Source organism: Leucoraja erinacea, chromosome 7 (assembly GCF_028641065.1).
Source record: "Leucoraja erinacea ecotype New England chromosome 7, Leri_hhj_1, whole genome shotgun sequence".
Taxonomy (NCBI): Eukaryota; Metazoa; Chordata; class Chondrichthyes; order Rajiformes; family Rajidae; genus Leucoraja; species Leucoraja erinaceus.
Genome location: NC_073383.1, coordinates 42,723,282 through 42,748,258, shown reverse-complemented (window position 1 = coordinate 42,748,258; position 24,977 = coordinate 42,723,282). Strand labels below are relative to the sequence as shown.

Genomic DNA, 24,977 nt, shown 5'->3' with positions numbered 1-24,977 from the left:
TTAAGCCTTATTATTTAAGTGGTAAACAGTTTTGTTTGCAATGTTTTAACTGCTGAGAAACCCTAGTAATAGCTCGCCTTTCTGTGATTTTGTAAATGTTTCTCATCTTTAAGAATAGACATAACAGTAGTTATAATTCCAACAGTACAATCTACCCCCCATTGTGATGGACTCTTTAAAATGGATTTTGGTTATAGCGGATAAAATTAGTTTCGCCCGAGGCGTTCGTTCATATCGGAAACAAAGGACTGAGTTAGTTGTTTCACGGAGTAACTGCTAGGCAGTTGGACTGAATCTTGTCTCAGTCTATGTTTACCTTTACTGTTTAGTGTATGTTTATTGGCTCTTTTTACAATGCTGGACATGTTTACCCCTTGTACTCGGTTATATCCACCCCAATGGTCATTTATAACAATAGATTTCTGTTTTACCACTCAACTTCTCTTTCTCTTTACATTCAGGAAGACAGTACTATCTCCTTAACAGAGCGCCTAATTAAATCTACTCAACATTTTACTGGTTCAATAAACATTGAAGATACTTCATCATTTACAGCCGTATTGGAGGCAAGTTCTAAGGTTATCACAGTGTTTGTCAAAAGGGGAATACCATCCCACACAAGAGGAGGAAGTTATTCATAAAACATCCCACCGCAAAACTGAAGCACCCAAATTGATGCAATTTTTTCTATATTAGAGCAGAAAGAAGGTCTTCAGTGGCCAATGTAATCTGCATTATTTTAGAATTTATGAATGATGAGATATTTTGCATCTTAATCCATTGAGTTGTAGATTTTACTGATTTTATAGAACCAAACCCAATTACAATTGTGGAAATATTGTTCACAAATTTGTGGGTAATCCCTTCAACGTAGAATTATGATTTCTCTTATTGTATCATTCCAATGCCTATAATAGTACTAATAATGGGACCAATAATAATTTGCCCTCCTCTGGCCATCTTCACCAGAAAGCTGTGCTTTGATCTGAAGGAAGAAAATTGCATAAGACTTTAATTGACTAGTTAGAAAGTCATTCCACTGGTTCAATATCATCACTGTGCTTCTAAGAAACTAAATCTAGTTAAAGAATTTTAAAGATGATTTATGTGGGGAACTAGATTTTCTTGGTGTTGTTGTCTCATGTCTGGGACTGAGAGGTCACATCCAATCTAGAGTGTTGAGAAACTATCCATAGAATAGACACAGCAGATATTGTGTGGAAAGTATGATTGGTTTGAAATTTAGAAAGTGGCACATTTTAGATACAGAAGAAGCAAGTATGATTTTCCATGTTATGTATTCTCTTCAGGGATGGTTTTCAAATTGATCTGTGTGTGCTTGATGCTAACAATTGGGTTTCTTTAATAGATTAAGTTGTCCTTGTAAATAATCGATGAATCATATATAACCATATAACAATTACAGCACAGAAACAGGCCTTCTTGGCCCTTCTAGTCCGTGCCGAACACTTATTCTTCCCTAGTCCTATCTACCTGCATTCAGACCATAACCCTCCATTCCTTTCCCGTCCATATACCTATCCAATTTATTTTTAAATGATAAAATCGAACCTGCCTCTACCACCTTCACTGGAAGCTCATTCCACACAGCTACCACTCTCTGAGTAAAGAAGTTCCCCCTCATGTTACCCCTAAACTTCTGTCCCTTAATTCTCAAATCATGTCCTCTTGTTGAATCTTCCCTACTCTCAGTGGGAAAAGCTTATCCACATCAACTCTGTCTTTCCCTCTCATCATTTTAAAGACCTCTATCAAGTCCCCCTTAACCTTCTGTGCCCCAAAGAATAAAGACCTAACTTGTTCAACCTTTCTCTGTAACTTAGTTGCTGAAACCCAAGCAACATTCTAGTAAATCTCCTCTGTACTTTCTCTATTTTGTTGACATCTTTCCTACAATTTGGTGACCAAAATTGTATACTCCAGAATTGGCCTCACCAATGCCTTGTACAATTTTAACATTACATCCCAACTTCTATACTCAATGCTCTGATTTATAAAGGCCAGCACACCAAAAGCTTTCTTTACCACAATATCTACATGAGATTTTACCTTCAGGGAACTATGCAGTTATTCCTAGATCCCTCTGTTCAACTACATTCCTCAATTCGCTACCATTTACCATGTACGTCCTATTTTGATTTGTCCTGCCAAGATGTAGCACCTCACACTTATCAGCATTAAACTCCATCTGCCATCTTTCAGCCCACTCTTCCAAATGGTCTAAATATCTCTGTAGACTTTGAAAATCTACTTCATTATCCACAACACCACCTATCTTAGTATCATATGTATACTTACTAATGCAATTTACCACACCATCATCCAGATCATTGACGTATATGACAAACAACAGTGGACCCAACACAGATCCCTGAGGCACCCCACTGGTCACTGGCCACCAACCTGACAAACAGCCATCCACCATACTGTTGAATCCATCTCGCTACTCCACCATTAATACCCAACAATTGAACCTTCATAACCAACCATCCATGTGGAACCTTGTCAAAGGCATTACTGAAGTCCATATAGACAACATCCACCGCTTTACCCTCATCAATTTCCCTAGTAACCTCTTCAAAAAATTCAAGAAGATTAGTCAAACATGACCTTCCAGGCACAAATCCATGTTGACTGTTCCTAATCAGACCCTGTTTATCCAGATGCTTATATATATTATCTCTAAGTATCCTTTCCATTAAATTGCCCACCACTGACGTCAAACTAACAGGTCTATAATTGCTAGGTTTACTCTTAGAACCCTTTTTAAACAATGGAACAACATGCACAGTACGCCAATCCTCCGGCACCATTCCCGTGTCTAATGTTTCATTTGAAATATTTCTGTCATAGCCCCTGCTATTTCTACACTAACTTCCCTCAATGTCCTAGGGAATATCCTGTCAGGACCTGGAGACTTATCCACTTTTATATTTTTCAAAAGTGTCCGTACTTCTTTGAATCTCATAGTTTCCATAGCTACTCTACTGGTTTCCCTTACCTCACATAATTCAATATCCTTCTCCTTGGTGAATACCGAAGAAAATAAATTGTTCAATACCTCCCCCATCTCTTTTGGCTCTGCAGATAGCTGTTCACTCTGACTCTCTAATGGATCAATTTTATCTCTCGTTATCCTTTTGCTATTAATATAGCTGTAGAAACCCTTTGGATTAACTTTCACCTTATTTGCCAAAGCAACCTCATATCTTCTTTTAGCTTTTCTAATTTCTTTCTTAAGATTCTTTTTACATTCTTTATACACCTCAAGCACCTCATTTACTCCATGCTGCCTCTTTTTCCGAACCAAGTGTCCAATTTCCCTTGAAAACCATGGCTCTTTCCAATTATTACTATTTCCTTTCAACCGAACATGGACATAAAGATTCTGTACTCTCAAAATTTCATCTTTAAATGTCATCCATTTCTCTTCTACATCCTTCCATAAAACAAAAATGTCCCAATTCACTCCTTTTAAATCCTTTCGCATCTCCTCAAAGTTAGCCTTTCTCCAATCAAAAATCTCAACCCTTGGTCCAGTTCTGACCCTCTCCATAATTATATTGAAACTAATGGTATTGTGATCACTGGACCCAAAGTACTCCCCAACACATACCTCCGCCATCCGACCTGACTCATTTCCTAACAGGAGGTCCAGCACAGCCCATTCTCTAGTAGGTACCTCTATGTATTGCTGCAATCAGTAAGGCAAACAGTTCTAAAGTCAGAAAATGTGTACATGGAGATATAAGAGGCTACAGATTATGGAATCTTAAGCAAAAAAAAACAAACTGCTGAAGGAATTCAGGCAGCGTCTGCAGTGGGAAATGGACAGGCAACATTGAAAAATAGTCCTGAACCAAAATATTGTCTATTTCCACTCCACAGGTACTGTGTGGCACCCTGTGATCCTCCAGAAGTTCGATTTTTGCACTATATTGTACATGGCTGCTCCCATCAGTGTAGGAGCTTTATGGATATTAAAAATACTGTAATGGCAATTTCAAACTTTTCCAATGTCCATCTTTCCGTTGCCATTACTACACATGCAGGATGGTGTGATCGTAAGCAAACAATAAAGAAAACAGATCCTCCCGTCTTTATTTCCAGTTTAATTAATTCTTTATTGAAGTAGTTGTACAAACAGAGATGATTCATACCAAGTATTCCTTATTCTCATACAAGCAGTATATTTACATTTTCTCACTCTCTCCCTCTCTTCTGGTAAGAATTGTATTCTCTCTCCATGCCCGCTCCAGTCTGATCTGGCCACTCCCTCTCCTGGTATTATATATGTAACATTCATCTACTTATCAAAAGCGTACAAAATAATACTGCTAGAAATATCTAGACAAAATAATAATATAATATGCTAACAGTAACTAGCCAAAGCATGAATGACTCCTACAAATGCTGTATCCATGGGTATAGAAACTACAACAGTTATTATTCTTGTATTATTACTGACAATCAACTCTATATTTTTCTAGAATAATCAATCAACAAATGCTCCCCCAGTAGCCACAGTTGGTACAAGTTTAGAAAACGTTATTCCTGATGCTGATTCTAACTCAGTAACATCCGCTTACAAGGTATGTGTATAAATAGGTGTGTGTGTGTGTGTCTGTGTCGCACCTACCTCTTCCTGAAAAACTAAATGTGCCTCACAAATGTCCTTTATATTTTCTCTCCTCTTTGCTCAAACCTATGCCTTCTATTATTTGAAATTTCTACCCTAGGATAATGATCCTAACTATCTAGCCTTTCTATGGCTCCAATAATTTAATAAATTTCTATGGGATCTCGTTTCAGCCTCTGCGACCGTTCCCTCTACAAATACCTGGTTAACTCATCCATTCCCACCCAAACCATGCCCTCCCCAGGTACCTTCCCCTGCAACCGCAGGAGATGCAACACCTGTTCCTATACCTCCTCCCTCGACTATGTCTAGGGACTCCGAATGTCCTTTCAGATTAGGCCGAAGTTCACTTGGACATCCTCAAACCTCATCTACTGTATTCGGCTGTTCCAGGTGTGGACTCCTATATATCGGCAAGAACAAGCAGAGACTGGGCGATCATTTCACTGAACACCTTTGTTCATTCCGCCTTGGTCTATGTGATCTCCCGGTTGCCAAACACTTTAATTCCTCTTCCCATTCCCTTACTGACCTTTCTGCCTTATTTCACTTGGGCAGCTTACAACCCAGCAGCATGAATATTGATTTCTCTAACTTCAAGGAACCCTTGTAATCCAACTCTCTCTCTGTCCCTCCCCTATCCTAGTCATTGTGCTAATTTCATGTCATCCTGTTGAGTTTCACTGTCTGTATAACTCGTTATCATCTAGCCCACGGCCATCAATGGACCATTGTGGGCTCCACCTTTCCTTGATCACCGTTACTTTTTGCATATCTTTCATTTGGTCTATATCGCCATCTATTTCTCTCCTGTCCCTTGCCCCTGACTCTCAGTTTGAAAAAGGGTTTTGACCCAAAACGTTACCTATTCTTTTCGCCAGATATGCTGTCTGACCCGCTGAGTTACTCTTGCTTTTTGGGTTTACCTTCCGTTTAAACCAGCTTCTGCAGTTCCTTCCTACACACAAAGTGTGTGTAACCTCATGTTATAGTCAATTCTCTCCAATCCAGGCAACATTCTGATAAACATATTCTGCTTCCTCTCCAAAGCTTTCACATCCTTCTTGAATTGTGGTGACCAGAACTGTTCACAATACAACAAATGCAGCCTAACCAAAGTTTTGTAAAACTGCAGCATATCTTGCCAACTTAAATAATGGCCCAACCGATGTAGGCAAGCATGCTGTATGCCCTCTTTTCTACGCTATCCACTTTCAGGGAGCTATGGACTTTCACGCCAACATGCCTCTATACATCATTACTCCCACAGGTCCTCCTATATGTTGTATAATTTCCTCTAGCATTTGATCTCCCAAAAACAGAATGCCTCACACTTATCCGGATTAAACTCTATCTGCCATTTCTCCATCCAAATTTCCAATTGATCTGTCCAGCTGTATCATTTGACAACCTTCCTCATTTTCCATAACTCCCCACAAATTTGTTTTGTTTGTAAATTTAGTTATTAGACCACCTATACTTTATTCCAGGTAATTTATATATATCACAAACAACAGTCCCAACAAGGATCTTTGTCACAGGCATCCTGTGATAGAAACATTCCATCCACCTCTATCCTTTGAATTCAATGACCAGGCCAGTTTTGTATCCAATTTGTCAACTCACTGCGTGACTTAATCTTTTTGACTTGCCTGCTCTGAAGGACCTTGTCAAATTCTTTAAGTCCACGTAGACAACATCTACTGGTCTACACATATCAATCAACTTCTTCACTTCATCAAAAAATTAAATAATATTTGTGAAACAAGGCCTTCCCCGCACATAGTCTTGGCGATTTTCCCTATCAAGTGCATGCTTTTACTAATGCAAGTGTATGCTCTCCCTTGGAATCTTCTCTGATAATATCCCTCTCCTATGTAAAGTTCACTAGCCTATAGTTTTCTGGTTAACTCTGTTGCCCTTCTTAAACAATGTTGGTTATTTTCTAGTCTTTTATCACCTGTCCTAATGCTAAACATAGAACAAAGCTCTCAGTGAAGGCCTCAGCAATCTTCTCCCTTGCCTCCCTCAGTAGCCTGGGATAGATACTATAAAGCCTTGTAGACTTATCCACCTTAAGGGTTATCAAGAGACCTAATGCCACCATCCTTTTAATATCAAAATACCCCTCCCTGGCTCACTATCCTCTATCTCCTACTATTTGTGAATGCCAATATTTAATTTAGTACCTCGCTCACTTCCTCTCCCTCTAGGCATAGATTTGCTCCTTGAGTGGATATGCCCTTTCCCAATCTTCCCTCTTGCTTTTAACATACATATAAATCGATTTAAAAAAAAAAAAAACCCTACTTCCCAATGTCACTTCGTTGCCCCATTTACCCTCCTAATTTTTCATTTAATGAGTAAACAAATTTGAGCTGAATGGGAAGATTTTTTTACTGCAGCAAGGTACTTTCATCTGAATGCTCTCTCTTGAAATTATGGTAGAGGTAAAATCATTGGTAATTTTCAAATTCCTGTATGGTTTAGAAAGGAGTATGGCATTAATATTAATTAGATCATTCGTTTGAAAAGCCAACGAAAGTGTATGATGAGTTAAATGACTTTCTGAACTTGATTCTCTAACTGCAACTCGCAGTATGCAGTGTGTTTCAGAATTCATTTACCGGCTCAATTCATTATAGTTGATTGTAGAGTTGAACTAGCATTTTTGGGAATGGAAATTTATAAATAGAGTATTACAAGTGCCATGCAATTTTTCTTGTTTCAGAAATATGCTAAAAAAAGGTTGGATTCTGTCACTTCAATCAATCAGTCCCCTGATGCATCAAAAGGGGGTCAACCATATGTAGTAGACATGCACATTCCAGATTTGTGGGGAGAACAAGAAACAGAGACCAATAGGGTTGATGGAGAACAGAACAATCTGGTCACTGAGAGGGTAAGAAAGTTAAACCATGTGTAAATGTGTTTTTTTCCGCTCCTCTCAGTTTAAGGATAAGAGGGAAGTCTTTTAGGACCGAGATGAGAAAATCATTTTTTTACACAGAGAGTGGTGAATCTGTGGAATTCTCTGCCACAGATGGTAGTTGAGGCCAGTTCATTGGCTATATTTAAGAGGGAGTTAGATGTGGCCCTTGTGGCTAAAGGGATCAGGAGGTATGGACAGAAGGCAGGGATGGGATACTGAGTTGGATGATCAGCCATGATCATATCGAATGGCGGTGCAGGCTCGAAGGGCCAAATGGCCTACTCCTGCACCTATTTTCTATGTTTCTATGAATGCAGCAATGCTTGGGGGACTCTAGCATACCTCAACCCCTCTCCCTTTATCTCCATACTTGACTTCATAGGGGTTGGCTGTAAGGTATTAAACCATAAGAACAACATAGCTGCATAAAATGTGTCTTTACACTTCGCATGGATTACTGGATATTGACCAATAATCTTTACTGTCTAGTAGGCTTCTGCCAATCCAAATGTGATTGATCAGATGAGGAAATGACAGTGGTCTGACTTGAGACTGCCCTGAACAATTCAGTTACTTACTGAATCAATACTCATGTTCATTGTACATGCAGCAGCAGAGGGAATTTATTTGGGTCTTTGGTGCTTTAAATCTGAAGTACCTTTACCTTTATTTCTGGCAAAAGCCTTTGTTTAACGTACTAAGAACAGGTAGGAATTGTAAGGTGGTAGAGCTGTTTGGTTTATTAAGACTGACCTCTCATTCTATTCCCAGTTATTCTCAGTAGAATTAAACCGTACTTTGAATGCTCTTTATATTGATGCCAATGGCCTGCCAACAGACTAGACCTTGTGATAATCAGTTGGCATAATATGGTTTCCTGGTGTTTCTGAACTCAAGACAAGGGAGAGTCAATCCAGAAAACAAATGGTCAATTTGATGTCAATTGTGTGAAGTCACTGAAATCAGTGTCAAAAATCACTTGGATGCATCTTAACTAATTGTGGACTTGGCACAGAATTGAAACTGAGGACTCCTTGGTGCTGAGGAGAGGTGCTGTGTGCCTGATCTCCCCTGCACGGCTGCAGTGGTGAAAATGAGAAGAACAGCTTTGCCGTGCATGTTTTTTTTGGGAGGAGGCATACAGATGACAACAAATCACTGAATGCTATTTGGTGAGGAGACATATAATAATAATAATAATAAACTTCATTACAGACTCGAGGTCCAGTCAAGGGGCAACATTACATTAAAAAAATGCATTGCATATTAAATATCAAAAGTACGTATAAAATCTTAGTATATAGTAAATATAGTAAATTCTATGTTTCTATATCACATAAAAGCATCATAAATTATATATTTTTTAAAACACAGTACATAAGTTAAAAATCCAGATTAAAAGAATGATCAATGTCCTATAACGAGACAATGATACCAGTGTCTCCACAGCTGGAATTCGTAGCGTGTAGTGCTAACCCTTATGTTTAACAAGGCCACAATAATCACATTTTTAGAGTCATTTATCCTGCAAATGCATGTGATGTCTTAGGATAGCTTCTAAAGTACTGACTCCTGTAGCCACAAACATATTACTGGCACTACACCATCTAGGTTTCCTTAGCAGTGTTCTCATGGCATAGTTATATGCCACCTTTAGTCTCTGCAAACTTGTCTTTCCATAGTTCGACCACAGGTGCGCAGTGTAGAGTGGTGTGCAGTATGCTCTAAATAGCGACATCTTCACCACATCTGCACACGCACCAAATTCACGCAAGTGAATATTCGCCTGTACATACAGCATGCGTCGTTGCCTATAAATATCCTCATCATCTGTCATATGTTCTGTAATAATATGCCCTTAGATATTTTACCTTATTACAGACACTAAGATTATTGTCAGACAATTTAAAATCAATTTAGACATTTATCCTCTTTGGTTCTACAGATCATAACAGCACTCTTATGGGGCTTTTTCACGGGGCGACTTGACGCAGGATGTGACCAGAGTGAAGTGGTCGTGGTCTAGCACGATATCATACGATATAACAGGGGGGGGTAGACAAAGAGTTCCCACGGTACTCGGCATTTCTGTTATTTGTGCGAGTGACTTGTCCGTCTCCCGAGCTTTCCCGTTAAATCTTGAATGAGCATTGTAAACTGTCAAGTGCAATTAAATCATCACGTGGCACAAATGATGTCATAATTTAATTTATGGCACTTAGAGACATGATTCCAACCTCAAACACAGAGGGTGTAAAAGCTGTCTGCGACTTTTTTACTTTGCAGCTGCAGGGCACAGACGGACTTATATGAGAAGTTTAACTGCAAAAACAGCACTTTTACATCTATAGTATTGTATGTTTTTAAATCTTGGATAACATTAAATGGTTCTCCTGTTGATGAGCTGATATATCGTTATATATACTCACATGAGCACCCGGGATACTCCGCAGCCTTCGTCTCCAGCAGGTTCCGTTTTCTCTCCCTGTTTCTATAATCCTCTCTGGACTTATCGTAGAGAATCTCGTTAAATTGGTACCATTCTACAAGTTCCCCCTCTTGTTCCCTGGAGAAGTTATATGGCCTTACCTTCTGCCATCTTCCCTTTACATAAGCGTCTGTAGAGGCTATTCCTACAACGGCTACTGGGGAGGCAATCTGAAATCCACCTTGCGCACCCTCTCCCTGCTCCAAGGAGCCCACAGGCAGTGTTATCTCTGGCATCTCCTGTTGCCTCTCCACCTGTCTCTCTTGCTGTGTCTCCTCCTCATTCTCCTGCATGGCAAAAACCTTTCTGACATGTTTTACCCCCTTTCTTTGAGCTTTTCTGGGAGCCATCTCTGCGTGTTCCTGTTAAAAAGATTCTCCAACAATGACAATGAGGTGGGACGTCCTCGATGGACACATGTTCCATTGGCGACATTGAGAACACCTTTTTTACTCACCTTCTGTCCCCTCTGTCCAGCTTCCGGGTTTACCGCAGGAGTTCCCACGGTTACCGCAAGAGTTACTACGGATATCGCACTGGCCACTACGTTCATAAAATGTTGCAATGCTCAACCATAAGTGTACAAGTCACTCTTGGAGAAATTCAAGCTTGCTTGAATTTTCTCCCGAGTACCCAAGTTACACGATTACCTGCCGTTAGCGCCACGGTGGTCCACGGTGGTCCACGAATGCCGTACTGTTATCGCACGAGGTTCCCACGATGTTAAACTCTGGTTACCTCTTGCATCAAGTCGCCCCGTGAAAAAGGGGTTTAACTAGCATTATATTTAATGTCATGTTCCACACCATACACAGAACATATAGTAAGGAGCTGCTGGAAACCAGCGCTAGATGCACTAAAGACTACAAGATCATCTGCATACATAATATGGTTTACTAAAATATTACCAATCATGCACCCAGTGTTACAGGCTTTCAATTGTTTAGACAGATCACCAATATATAGATTAAAAAGTACTAGGGACAAAATTCCCCCTTGTCTAACACCATTGCTAACCCCAAATGGGGCTGAGACCCTAGTGCCCCATTTTATTTGCGTAGTCTGGTGGGCATACCAGTAGGCCAGAATTCTAACAATGTATTTAGGCAACCCTCTTTGACTCATTTTACCAAACAGCTTTCTGTGATTTACACGGTCAAAGGCTTTGGAAGCATCAATAAAGCACATAAGAATTGAAGAGTTTTTGCATCTATATTTGGGATCTGGGTATAACCGTGCATAGTTCCTTGAAGGTGGAATCTCATATAGATAGGGTGGTAAAGAAAGCTTTTGGTATGCTAGCCTTTATAAATCAGAGCATTGAATATAGAAGCTGGGATGTAATGGTTAAAATTGTACAAGGCATTGGTGAGACCAAATCTGGAGTATGGGGTACAATTTTGGTCGCCAAATTATAGGAAGGATGTCAACAAAATAGAGAGAGTACAGAGGAGATTTACTAGAATGTTGCCTGGGTTTCAACAACTAAGTTACAGAGATAGGTTGAATAAGTTAGGTCTTTATTCTCTGGAGCGCAGAAGGTTAAGGGGGGACCTGATAGAGGTCTTTAAAATGATGAGAGGGATAGACAGAGTTGATGTGGACAAGCTTTTCCCTTTGAGAATAGGGAAGATTCAAACAAGAGGACATGACTTCAGAATTAAGGGACAGAAGTTTAGGGGTAATATGAGGGGGAACTTCTTTACGCAGAGAGTGGTGGCGGTGTGGAATGAGCTCCCAGTGGAAGTGGTGGAGGCAGGTTCATTGGTATCATTTAAAAATAAATTGGATAGGCATATGGATGAGAAGGGAATGGAGGGTTATGGTACGAGTGCAGGCAGGTGGGACTAAGGGGAAAAAATTTGTTCGGCATGGACTTGTAGGGCCGAGATGGCCTGTTTCCGTGCTGTAATTGTTATATGGTTATATTATATGGTTATATTTGTTTACAATCTCCTTTAGCGCATATATGCATAAGTCAGTGCCATGTTTCGCTTTAAAGCCAAACTGGTTATCTGTGAAGTTAACAAACTCATTTATTCTATCCAGCAGAACTCTTTCTAAAACTTTTGACAATATGCTGGCTAAAGCTATGGGCCTGTAATTATTTAGGCTGCCTACTTTACCAGCTTTGTCCTTAATGACCGGCACTAACAGGACAGACAACATTGAGTCTGGTAACAAGCCATGAATCATAAAGCCAGCAAAACAAATAGCAAGGAGAGGAGCTATCCTCATACTCGCATACTTAAGATGTTCAGCAGAAATATGATCCAAGCCACTTGCTTTGTTGTTGGACAGCTTGTTCATGGCATGATACACCTTATGTGACATAATCGCCATTGAGTCATTACTCTCAATATTGTTCACCTATACAAGTCACCTTGGACACAGTTGAATAAAGTACTATAATGTTGTCGCCATAACTCCGCGATATTAGCTGTTCCGGAGATTCCATCTACAGTGCACGGTAGAGATGTTTTGCAACTGTTAAGAGCTCTCACTTTCTTCCAAAAATCTGTAGCATTGTTACTTAGCAGCTTCTTAGCCATGGAATCAGCCCTCATAGCTTGCTCATTTTTACAGATGAAGTGAACAGCATACTTATGTATACCTTACATTAGTGAGCTTCTTGTGCTCAAACACAGGCCCCTGTCTGGGTCTACCTGCCATAGCCCATGATTTGGTGGCTTCACAGGCTTCAGTATGATACTCAGCTACATACTTATTCCAGCCAGGCCTGATGTTATGTGTCTTATTTTCATGCTTGCAGTAGGGCTTACTGCCTACATATAAAGCACTTACTATATCATTATACATGGAGCAGATATCTCTCCTATGCTTCATATCTTTACAATTAACATTGCTACATATTATTGCATCTTTAGGTAGATGAATATTGCTTAAGGATTTATCTGTATGGGCATAATAGGCTAGGATGTCTTCCTTTGTAAGCGTTGACCAGTCCAGTTTTTCTGTATTAAAGCTATTTCTTTCTATCTCTGGATACCACAGGTATGTGTTCAACATTTATTGTCATGCAACAGGTATATGATCAGTCATTGCTGCCCCGTACAGAATGCTCATACACCCCAATGAGGCATGTGCATCAGCTGTACTAATACAGTGGTCCAGCCATGATGTGGTGTGCCAGGCCTCACTAATATAAGTATAACTATCTGTAGGTAAAAGCACTTTACTTGACAATATTAAATTATTATCTTGACAGAACTGAGCCATATGATTGGCAAATAATGAGTTCCTATCTGAGATATCTGCATTCATATCCTCAATGACATATACACTACAATAATTATTGTTTTGAATGAAAGAATAGATGAAAGCAAGTCTATTTGAATATTCATCCTCATTCTGATGGCATTCATAGGGTGTATATACATTCAGGATAACAAATTCCTTGTCATTGTGAGCAAAGTGTATTGCAATGCACCAGTCAGCATCAAGCCGAACCACATTTATTGATGAGTCAAGCTTGTTCCATAGAATACCCACACCCCCCTGATATCCTACCTCTGACTATTCCCATAATCCGGTACCAATAATAGGCACAGCGTTACTGGATTTATTTCTCTGCCCGGTGGTAATAGTGCACAATTTTGGGTTACCAACAGTGTTGTCTGGAGCATGATGTCGACCCTTTTTCACAACATGACTCCACTTTGGAGAGTCTTGCAACGTTAGACCACTGGGACTATTCTCCACGTTTAATGCAAGGCCCTCTGCTGCAGCCCTCACTCCGACAACTAAGCCAGAGGCTCCTGCCAGTGCAGCTCCCAGTGGCTCCATCCAACGCCACCAACGCATCCGGACCACTGCCCCGAGTCAGGTCAGTGGTGCGCTCCAATGCACACACTGGAGTAGTGATCAAGGTGCGCTCCAATGCACCCACTCGGCAATCAATTTCCACTGATGGAAATCTTCGCTTACATCAGCCTGTAGCTGCATGACGTGCTTCATAGAACAGACCTCAGCGTCCAGCTGCTCCATTCTCCCAAGTAGGCTCGAGCCATCCATGTTAGAAAATGTCACCGGCGGCAGTTCATCCAAGTAGTGAGAGACAAATCTGGGAGTATTCTCCCCACATTCATTCATTACTTTAAGGCAAATCTTTATGTTGTTAACGTATTTCTGTGGGAAACATTCCGCTGTGTAGTGGGGCAGAGTTCAAACAGAACTTTTTTTCAGGACTCTATCCACTCAGAATCAAAGGTGTTTGCAGCCAGAAGGACAATCTCATCCTGGCTTAATGTCTTAATCTTTACAGCAAGAAAATTAAGTAACTCGTCCTCAACAATAACCTTACCGTCAACAGTCTTGTAGATCTCAGGCTTCACTCTAGACCTGCCAAGACCAGGTGTAATGCCCGCCATCTTCGCCTGCCGGTTGCCCGTGGCCAATGCACCAGCTCCCCCGTTGCCTCTTGCCTGGCACCAAGCTCCACCACCCGCTGCCTGCTGCCCGGCTCCAAGCTCCGGGCCTCCACTGGTAAAAGGGCTGGTTGCAATGATAAAGCATTCTTGATCTATGGCATTCTCAGCTCCAGTCGGCACGAGGTTCTTGGTATCCCTTATCGCTTCCCATGCACGCTGATTCTTGAGCCTGGAAGGATGCCCTTTCAGGGAGAGTGCCTGCTGTTGAGTAGCATATTCCACAAGACAAAAGGGAATGTTCAGATGCAGGCTCTGTAAGTAGCTGCAATTGCTGTATTGTTGTCTAAGTGAGTTGCTAGTCATGAAGGCTTTGAAATTGAGTATGATTCAGTCATGTCAGGAGTACAGTCTGTTTGTATTGCGCATGTTATGACCATTTGTCTGTGCCAATGCTTTTGCTATCATCTTGAGGCCTGACTGTGGGGCACAACTGCTGCAAGGCAGCACCTGTCAGTGAGATTTAGAAGGATTGGGGAGCTTCCTCAATATGCTGGAATTTCTTCCTGCACACTTCCCATGTTCTCAGGGACTTATTTCCAGTAGTGAACCTTGGGGCTGACCCCTACTTTCTTTTAGCCTCTCAGATGTCTCCTGGCACATCTTCTCTACATCTTGATCATGGGGGAATGCATGCAGGCAAATGGCATGAGTGGAGAAGGGCAAAAATGTTGGCATGGACATTGTGGTTAAAGAGTCCATTTCTCTGTTGCACGATTTCTGGACTCCATGACTGTGTGGTGGGAGGATCTTTCACCTTTAGAATAGACCTTCCTGTGGAACAAGCCTGGCTGATTTTGTGGATGGGTGTGATTCAAGAGTTAGAAGCCTGATTTTTTTTAACCTTTGTTACTTTATTGTCATTGAAGTGGTGCATACAATGACATTCAGGCGCACTGCCTGATGTCAGCCAAGCGTGCAGGTTAGTAATTAGCATGTTATAGTCAGAAAGGCTGCAGAAGCGATTCACCAGGACATTACTGGGGCTTGCAGACTTGAGTTGAACAGGAAGAGGCTGGATAGGCTGAGACATTTTCCTTTGGGTGTAGGAGGCTGAGGTGTGACCTTGTTGGGGTGTATAAGATTAGAAACATAGAAAATAGGTGCAGAGGAGGCCATTTGGCTCTTCAAGCCAACACTGTCATTCATTGTGATCATGGCTGATCATCCACAATCAGTAACCTCGTTCTCCTCATATCCCTTGTTTCTGCTAGCCCCTAGAGCTCTATCTAACTCTCTTTTAAATTCATCCAGTGAATTGGCCTCTACTGCTTTGTCTGGCAGAGAATTCCCCAAATTTCACAAAGATTGTGAGGGGCTTGGATAAAGTGAACCCTCAGTTTTTTCGCCAGGGTAGAGGATTCTAAAACTGGAGGGCATAGACAAGGTGAGAGGGCAGAAATTTAAGAGAGACCTTGGGCAACTTTTTTACTCAGAAGTCAATATCTGCAATGAGCTGCCAGAAGAATCTATAGTGGGGGAAACATGCAACTTTCAAATGACATTTGGACAGATATATGGGTAGGAAGGGTTCCGAGGGCCATGGGCCAAATGCAGAAAAAGGACAAAAAACAAGCCCAAAATACCAGTTTATAATAGCTCTGATTCTATAATGGTCAATCATTTAGTACAAAAGTGTCATAGTGTTGTGCACTCAAAGTGTGTTTGACTTTGAAATAAGACTCATTGAACACGATATGCAAGTCCACTGTCATGGATCACTGGAAATTAGCCACGTTGCGAACAATATGCACCATTTTATGTGATAATGAATTTCTAGACTAATGTCTATTATGCTGTGCTCAATTTATTCTGCATTGCAGTAGATTTAACACTCAAATCCCTGGGATGCTAAATACACATAATATCAGAGATGATGCAGATTAATATAAAGTATATGCAATATTGCTGAGATTTTTTTAATTTTTTTTCAATATAGAGATATTCAGGAGTGTATCCCTCTAAAGATGTCTCAGTAAACACTCTTTACATGTTTGCTTTTGAAGATGAAGGAGATCAAAATGAAATTTTAGATGCATCAAATTCTAAGGTAATTAAAGATCCAGAGATACTTGATGAAGTTAACTGTTCGGGAAAGGGTCAATTATCCTTGCTTTAAAGGATTAGAATGGCTATATAGCAATTTTGGGCAACACAATTCATTTGTACTCTGGGTTCATTTAGAACCTTACATTCTTTTGATGAAACGTAGTTGATTGAAAGACATGGACATCCAACTATGTCCAGATACATGGAGTGAGATGTGTACAGCAATGGTAACCCTATGATACTTGACTTGGTGAACACCTCCTCAGATTGAGTGAGTCATTTTACCTACTTGGCTCTCTAGATTATTACATTTTAGGCATTTGTGGCACAACATAAAAGGACTAGCATCTTCTGAAGTGTTCTTTATTCTAGCTGCAGCTAACAGGAATTCTTGAATGAGGAGAGATTTGTCTTGTTCAAGCACAGATATGGTTTTGAAATATTCTGACGCTGCTCGTTTTTCCGTTATATGTAGTGAAGGGAGGGGAGTGAAGATGGGGAGCCTCCAGCTGTCAACACTGGAGTCTTTAGAAAGACATTGCCTAGCATGAAAAATGGTTCATTCAAACACTATTGTATGAAAATACACAGACACTAAAGGTGTTTTTTTTTTAAATATTGATACACTCTGAAGATGTTGGTATTGATTTATTATTGACATATATGCTGAGATGCAGTGAAAAGCTTTGTTTGTGTGCTATCCAGTCAAATCATGCTGTTCATGAATGCAATCAAGCTATACACCAGTACAGCAGATCGTGCAAAGGGGAAATACCAGAGTGCAGAATATTGTGTTACATTAGAGCATTGCCATTACTGAGGAAAATGTCTAGGCCCACAATGAGGGAGGATGGAAGATTGTGGTTACACCTTAGCTATGGGAGGATCACTCCGTAGTGTGATAACAGTGGGGAATAAATTGTTTACGAATCTGGTGATTTGTGCTTTCAAGTTTTTGTGTCTTCCGCCTGCTGTGAGAGGGAAGAAGAGGGAATGAATGGGTTGAAAAAGGTCCTTGATTAGATTGACTGCTTTCCCAAGCCAATGGTGGGGAGGCTGGTTTGTGTGATGTACTGGGCTACATTCACAACACTGCAATTTCTTCTTGTCTTGGACAGGATAATTTCTACGGTGCTGAAAAATATGAGTTTGATCAGATAGCCCGAATTGACAGTGATGCCGAGTTAGTATTATAGGTTTAGGTATAAAAACAGAATGTTAGGAGCACCCACTTGTTGGGCAAAATCTGTGTAAAGATCCTTAATCAGAACTTCAATCTAAAATGTTAACTGTTTTTCTTCCCACAGGTGCCAGCTGACCAGGTGAGATTTTTTCCACATTTTCTGGTTTTATTTGCCTCTGTTCTTTTTCAGCAACACCATTTATCATCTCGGAAGCATGAGATTGCGGACGGTGAATCTTGATCAACAAACAATCTGTGGAGGAACTCAGCGGGTTGAAGGAGGGAAGGAATTGCCAACATCTCAAGTTGAAGCCCTGCATCAGGACACATAGTTTCAACCTAAAATGTTGACAATTTCTATCCCCTAACAACCCCAAAGATCCTTCTTGATCCACTAAGTTCCTCCAGTATGTTGTTGCTCTGCTGTTCCATTAGGCATATTGTTTTAATTTGTCAAGCAGCCACATGTGCTACCTGGTGCTGCATGTGCAATGATGCCAAATGATCTAAGGTTATCTTGACATGGCTATCTTGCAGTTATTTGAACTATTTAGCTTTGTTCTCTGAAATCTATTCTTCAGATACTGTTGACAATAGCAACAGTTAAGCAAGCTGATGTTACTTGATCTGGAATATTCTGTTTGCCTGACAGCAGCCAGTTAACTTGCATCACTTAGCTGGGATTAATTTGAAAAAAGTAGATGGAAGTATTGAATCATGTATCCACCTCTAAAAAACATATGCCTACACTGTAACTGTGAAGATCCATCTTCAACAATCAATCAATCAATCAATCAATCAATCAATCAACCTTTATGGTCATCTTGCAAAGCAACAATTGTACAGTGCAAAATGAGGACGTTTCCTCGGGAATACCGGAGCATCGCACATAAATCTTAAACATTTCACACATAATAACAGTAAAAACAATCCAGACCCTGATGAAACAGTATAAATAGTTTTTTTTTTTTTAATTTTATTTTTATTAGCAGTACAGTAAATCACATTAATACATCGCATATATCTTATTACATTATGTTGTACCACTTCATTTTTTGAGCTTTAAAAAAGAAAGAAATAAAAGAAGTAAGAAAAGTAAGCAAGAATCGTGAAGGTGCAGGAAAGTGTTGGGAGAAAAGAACCCCTTAGGGAAGGAATTAGAGAAGGAAGCAAAGAAAATAAACAGTATAAATAGTTAAAAGCAGGTAAAACAGCAACATTAAAATACAGTAAACACAGTCATTAAAATGTCCAGGGCAGCTGATTTGAGTGGTCAGTGCCAGAGTTATTAAATTGTCAGTGCAAAGCAGCAGAATCAGGTGGAGTGACTGTTTAGCAGCCTCACAGCCTGTGGCAGGAAGCTGTTTAGCAGTCTGGTAGTCTGGGCTTTGATGCTACGGTATCTCTTGCCTGATGGCAGGAGATCCAGATGTATGTGGAGGGGGTGCAGTTTGTCCTTAGCTATTCTCAGACCTTTTTTCAGACAACAGCTCTGGAACAGTTCTTGTACCGAGGGTAGGGAGACGCCAATGATCCTCTCTGCTCCTCTCACTACCCTCTGCAGAGCCTTCCTATCTGAGCAGTTACTGTTGGAGTACCACTTGTTCATGCAGTACGTGAGTACAGACTCCACCGTGCCCCTGTAAAAAAGTCCTGAGGATGTTGGTGGGGAGTGAGGCCTGTTTGAGTTTCCTCAGGTAGTGCAATCGCTGATGGGCCCGTTTGACAATCCCAGTGTTGATCCTGGACCAGGTGAGACTGTCTGTAATTTGCACTCCGATGAACTTTATGCTCTTCACTCTCTCCACCGTGGTGCCACTGATGTTGAGCGGTGTGTGTTTGGGCTGCGACCTCCTGAAGTCGACAATCATCGCCTTTGTTTTGTCGACGTTTAATGCTAAATTGTTGTTGCCGCACCAGTCCACTAGTTGTTTCACTTGTAAGCAAGTTCTACTTATTGTAACTGCTGTAATTGTTTGCATAAAATCTAATGAAAGGATTTATACAAAGGTTACTGAGTTCACAATTAATATTCCTTGCTCAGTAAGTCGCTTTGTTGGGACATTTTAACAAATTTAAGGGCTTTTTCTTCTGAGTTCACATTTGATTAGGTCCTTGCTCAGCTAAGGAAGTGATGCAAAATAAAATGATATATTGTGAGACAATTATTTATTATTATGTTTATGTTTCAATCCAGAAAACGGAGGGACGACGCCTTAGTGTGTTCTTTCCTGCAGATGCAGCTTCATTGCAGTCTCTGCAACGTCAATATAGTACTCAAACACTGGAGGGAAACCAGGAGATTGGAGAATATCAGGTAATAACAAAATCAGATATGATCCCCTGTAAAACATTGATGAGATGGCAGAGAAAATCTATTAGCCAGTTTCTAAAATAGAATGATAATGGTATAATACTTAAATTAACCGAACGCATGAGGAAGAAAAGCAAAAAAGTTAAAGAATCCCAAAATAAAAAAACGCATGGTACTACTTTCTTCTCACCTTTTGACAAAGAAAGCTGAACCTGAAAAATTGGACAGATAGATTTTGTTTCAATGAGAGAACATTTGCCGAACAGTGATTCTAATATGAACTTATTAGGATTTTGGACAGGCAAACTGGATAGCAGGAGAACTGACTTTGAATAACTATTTTGACAATTTTCTTAATATTTATTGAGGATGTAAATAGTAGCTAAATAAAGGGAAGCTAAGTTTTGAAAATGAATTGATGTGGTACATAAAAGAGGCAACAGAGGAGTTAATGTGAGAAGGGTAAATATGGTCTTGACTGAGGGATTGGCTAACTCAAATTCCATTAGAATAAATGGGTCATTTTCATATCACTAGAGATCAACTTTGTGCTCCAAGTATGGAGTCTCGTCAAGTCGAGTTTATTGTCATATTCACAAATCTGCTGAAGTACGTACAATGAAAATCAAAGATATTAATGCTGCGGAGAAAGGGATTGAGTATATTGCAGCCATATTTGCTGACCCAGTGCTGGAAGTAGTTTTGTGGAAACCAAGTTGAGTAGATGGAAGGCAGTGAGAGAGTAGATAAAGCAGTAGGTTGGGCAGTGAGAGCACATTTTGTTTGTGGTAGTTATCATAATCAGACAAAGTTAGCAAAGTTACTAAGTCACAGCACAGAAATGGCCCTTTGGCCCACCTTGTCCTTACTGACAGTTTTGCCCATCTCTATCAATCCCATCGGCCCAGGGAATTGGGTAGTACAGGCAGGTATAATTACAATGTTTTAAAGGCATTTGGACAGGTCGGATTCAGATTCAGATTCAACTGTCATTGTCAGTGTACAGTACAGAGACAACGAAATGCAGGTACATGGATAAGAAAGGCCAGGTGGATATGGACCAAACATAGGCAGGCGGGATCAACGCTGATATGCTTCTTTGTCAGCATAGACGAGGGTCAAAGGGTCTGTTTCCGCACTGTATAACTATGAATCTCTATCAATCTACAGAAAATCGGAATTGTATTTTCTAGCAATATTCCTGTTACAACTTTTTTTCAAATCAAATTGGATAACAGTAGATTACACAGTGGGTTGACCATGTAATCATTGGCCCATGTCATGGCGCAGGTTTGTGGACACCCTTGTTGTTCCTTGTGCAATGATATAAACTCCCAGTAAAGTCTCTCAGACGATCAGGGTATTAGTAATGGCAGGGTTATGTTCCAAGCATCCTGTCAGGAGGTGGACTCCGCTGGAGTTAGTTATCCCTACCTTTATTGCCAGTCACATCTTTACATAATGGCATATTTTCTCTCGTTGGCATTGAGGTTACCCAGGAAGCTTGGTCTGTCGCAATTTGGGAATCGCCCAGGTCAGAGGTCAGAGCAAAGATCCTCCTTGTGGAAGGGTGCTTCTTTCCTCTCCACCAATCAATATAAATATCTGCCCATTTTCATTGAAACAGCAACAAGTATGGGCACACAGGCTAGAGACAGTCTATCTGTCTCTGAGAGCCTGCTCCATTATTCAATACCATGGCAGATCTACTCACAGCCTCAACTCCACTTTCTTGCCTGACTCCCTTGGAAGTCTAAAAATCTCTCTGTCATAGCCTTTCCTCCACAGTTCTCTGGGATTGCAAATTCATGATCCTGCAGAAAAAAAATTCTACCTCGCGTCTTAAATGGGTCATTCCTTATCTCAAAAACATATCTCAGCACCCACCTTTGTCTGCCCCTCAGAACCTTAAATGCAATGTTTGGTCCATATCCACCTGACCTTTCCTATCCATGTACTTGTCCAAATACCTTTGAAACATTGTAATTATACCTGCCTGCATGACGTCCTCTGGCAGCTCATTCCATTTACCCACCACATTCCATGTGAAAAACATTCCGCTCAGATACCCTATAAATCTTTCTCCTCTCAACCTTCAATGTTGCACTTCCTAACCTAACGACTGTGACCAACCTATCTATGCCCCTCATAATATTGTAAATCTCACTAAGGTCACCCCTCGCCTCTGCTCCAGGGAAACCAGTCCCAACTTATCCAGTCTCCCCTTGTATCACAAGGCCTCCAGTCTTTCACCTTCATCTTTTTTGTGGTAAAATAACTTTGTTATTGTAAGTCTGAAACTCTAGCCGATAACTGCATTTTCTCCATTAACATAATTATTAAAAATGTTTTTCTATAACACAATGTTTCTTGCATGTTAAAATATAAGTACAGGTGCACAACCTTTTATCCGGAGTTCCAGAAACCGAAAAGCTCCGAAAACCGGCCATTTTTTCCAGATGTCGTCTGCGCACCAAAGCTCGCGTTTGGCGCCAAACTTGACCCAAAACGACCCACGGTCAACCCAGGTCTGTACTACTGTAGCGGCTGCCTCCTCCCTGGAGACCGGGAGACGCTTAAACGTCTGTAAATCATTGCTTAAATGTTAGTCAGTTAGTTTGGAGGGCTTTTATGTGAAGGGGGGGTGAAGGGGTAAACTTTAATTCTTAGTCCCCTACCTGGTCGGAGAGGCGGGGAGCAGTCAATGCCTTACCGGGTCGCTGTGCAGTAAGCTCCGCAGCGCTGTGGCCGGTGGGGCCGCGGGCGGCACCGGTTGTAGCTCCGACCCCGGCAACTCTACCCCTGGCTGCGAGGCGCTCCAAATCCAGCGCAGCACCGCGGCCGGACGCCCCAGCTCCGCGAATGTCGGGAGTCGGCGGCGTCGCAGCGCTGGGATACCAGCGGGGTGCGGGCAATGCCTTACCGGGTCGCCGTACGGCAAGCTCCGGAGCGCTGTGGCCGCCGACACACAAGATCGCGGAGCGTCGCTGGATTTGGAGCCGCGCAGCCAGGGGTAGAGTTGCCGGGGTCGGAGCTCCAACCGGCGCCGCCTGCGGCCGGACGGAGCCCCCAGCTCCGCGGCTCCAAATCCAGCGACGCTCCGCGATGTTGTGTGTCGGCGGCCACAGCGCTCCGGAGCTTGCCGCACGGCGACCCGGTAAGGCATTGCCCGCTCCCCGCTGGTATCCCAGCGCTGCGACGCCGCCGACTCCCGACATTCTCGGAGCTGGGACGTCTGGCCGCGGGCCGCGCTGGATTTGGAGCGCCTCGCAGCCAGGGGTAGAGTTGCCGGGGTCGGAGCTACAACCGGCGCCGCCCGCGGCCGGACGGAGCCCCCAGCTCCGCGAGGTTGGGAGTCGCCGACCAGGTAGGTAGGGGACTAAGAATTAAAGTTTCCCCCTTCACCCCTACACCACCACCACCACATAAAATCCCTCCAAACTAACTGACTAACATTTATGCAATGATTCTCCCGGTCTCCGGGGAGGAGGCAGCTGCTCCAGACTTTTCAAGCCGCCCGCGCTACCTACCTAATCTACGCTAAAAATCTTCCATTCTGAAATCCGAAAATGTCCGAAATCCGACAAGTGTCTGGTCCCAAGGCTTTCGGATAAAAGGTTGTGCACCTGTACCTGTATGTAAAACAAAATTTTGGAGTCCCTTTGTTTTTATTTATCAGTATTTTTTACACGCTCTCACTATTTTCATAATTTCCCTTTTAGCTTTACACATTAGGATTGTGTATTTGTGTATTGAACTCTTGGTGTCTCACATAGGTTTCCATTTATTTGCCTTATCCTTACCTTTTGCCTTTGTAACGGCATATTTACTTTGAAATCTTCAAATCTACTTCTTGATTGTTTCCCGTTTTTTTTAGACTAGTTTTTCTTCACTGATTTTTACTCAGTCCAGCAAAATGGCCTCTCTCTGAATTTAACAGTATAACCTACTTTAACTTTTATCCTGTTTTCTGGGCAAATGGGATTCATATAGATGGGCAAAACAGTTGGTAAGGACATGGCGGGCCAAAAGGCTGTTTCTGTGACATAGTAATTTTGCTAAATTTGTTTGATTATGATAACTACCACAAAATAAATGTGCTCTCACTGACACACCCTCCATCTACCAGTCATTAAAAGTAGGCAGCAGGCAGTGAAGAAAGCGAATGGTATGTTAGCATTCATAGCAAAAGGATTTGAGTATAGGAGCAGGGACGTTCTACTGCAGTTGTACAGGGCCTTGGTGAGACCACACCTGGAGTATTGCATATGGTTTTGGTCTCCTAATCTGAGAAAATACATTCTTGCCATAGAGGGAGTACAGAGAAGGTTCACCAGACTGATTCCTGGGATGTCAGGACTTTCATATGAAAAAACACTGGATAGACTCGGCTTGTACTCGCTAGAATTTAGAAGATTGAGGGGGGATCTTATGGAAAATTACAAAATTCTTAAGGGGTTGGACAGGGTAGATGCAGGAAGATTGTTCCAGATGTTGGGGAAGTCCAGGACAAGGGGTCACAGTTTAAGGATAAGGGAGAAATCCTTTAGGACCGAGATGAGAAAAACATTTTTCACACTGAGAGTAGTGAATCTCTGGAATTCTCTGCCACAGAAGGTAGTTGAGGCCAGTTCATTGGCTATATTTAAGAGGGAGTTAGATGTGGCCCTTGTGACTAAAGGGATCAGGGGGTATGGATAGAAGGCAGGTACAGGATACTGAGTTGGATGATCAGCCATGATCATATTGAATGGCGGTGCAGGCTCGAAGGGCCGAATGGCCTACTACTGCACCTATTTTCTATGTTTCTATGTTTACCCAACTTTGTTTCCCCAAAACAACTTCCAGCACTGGGTCCTCACACGTCTGGTTGGCTAAAAGAAGGATTTTATGTGCTCACAAT

At 41.5% G+C, this 24,977-nt stretch overlaps 2 protein-coding genes across 2 annotated transcripts in view; both read left to right on the top strand.

Moving 5' to 3' along the window:
* Nucleotides 1-4,519, top strand: part of LOC129698924 (uncharacterized) — a 92,150-nt gene extending 87,631 nt beyond the window's left edge. Inside the window, exon 21 of the mRNA XM_055638369.1 lies at nt 462-4,519. Coding sequence (XP_055494344.1) covers nt 462-641 — 180 coding nt within the window. The 3' untranslated portion in view covers nt 642-4,519. The remainder of the gene's footprint in view (nt 1-461) is intronic.
* Nucleotides 4,516-24,977, top strand: part of LOC129699142 (uncharacterized) — a 285,806-nt gene continuing 265,344 nt past the window's right edge. The window contains exons 1-3 of the mRNA XM_055638811.1: nt 4,516-4,613; nt 7,392-7,562; nt 16,468-20,077. Of these exons, the coding sequence (XP_055494786.1) occupies nt 19,895-20,077 (183 nt within the window). The 5' untranslated portion in view covers nt 4,516-4,613; nt 7,392-7,562; nt 16,468-19,894. The remainder of the gene's footprint in view (nt 4,614-7,391; nt 7,563-16,467; nt 20,078-24,977) is intronic.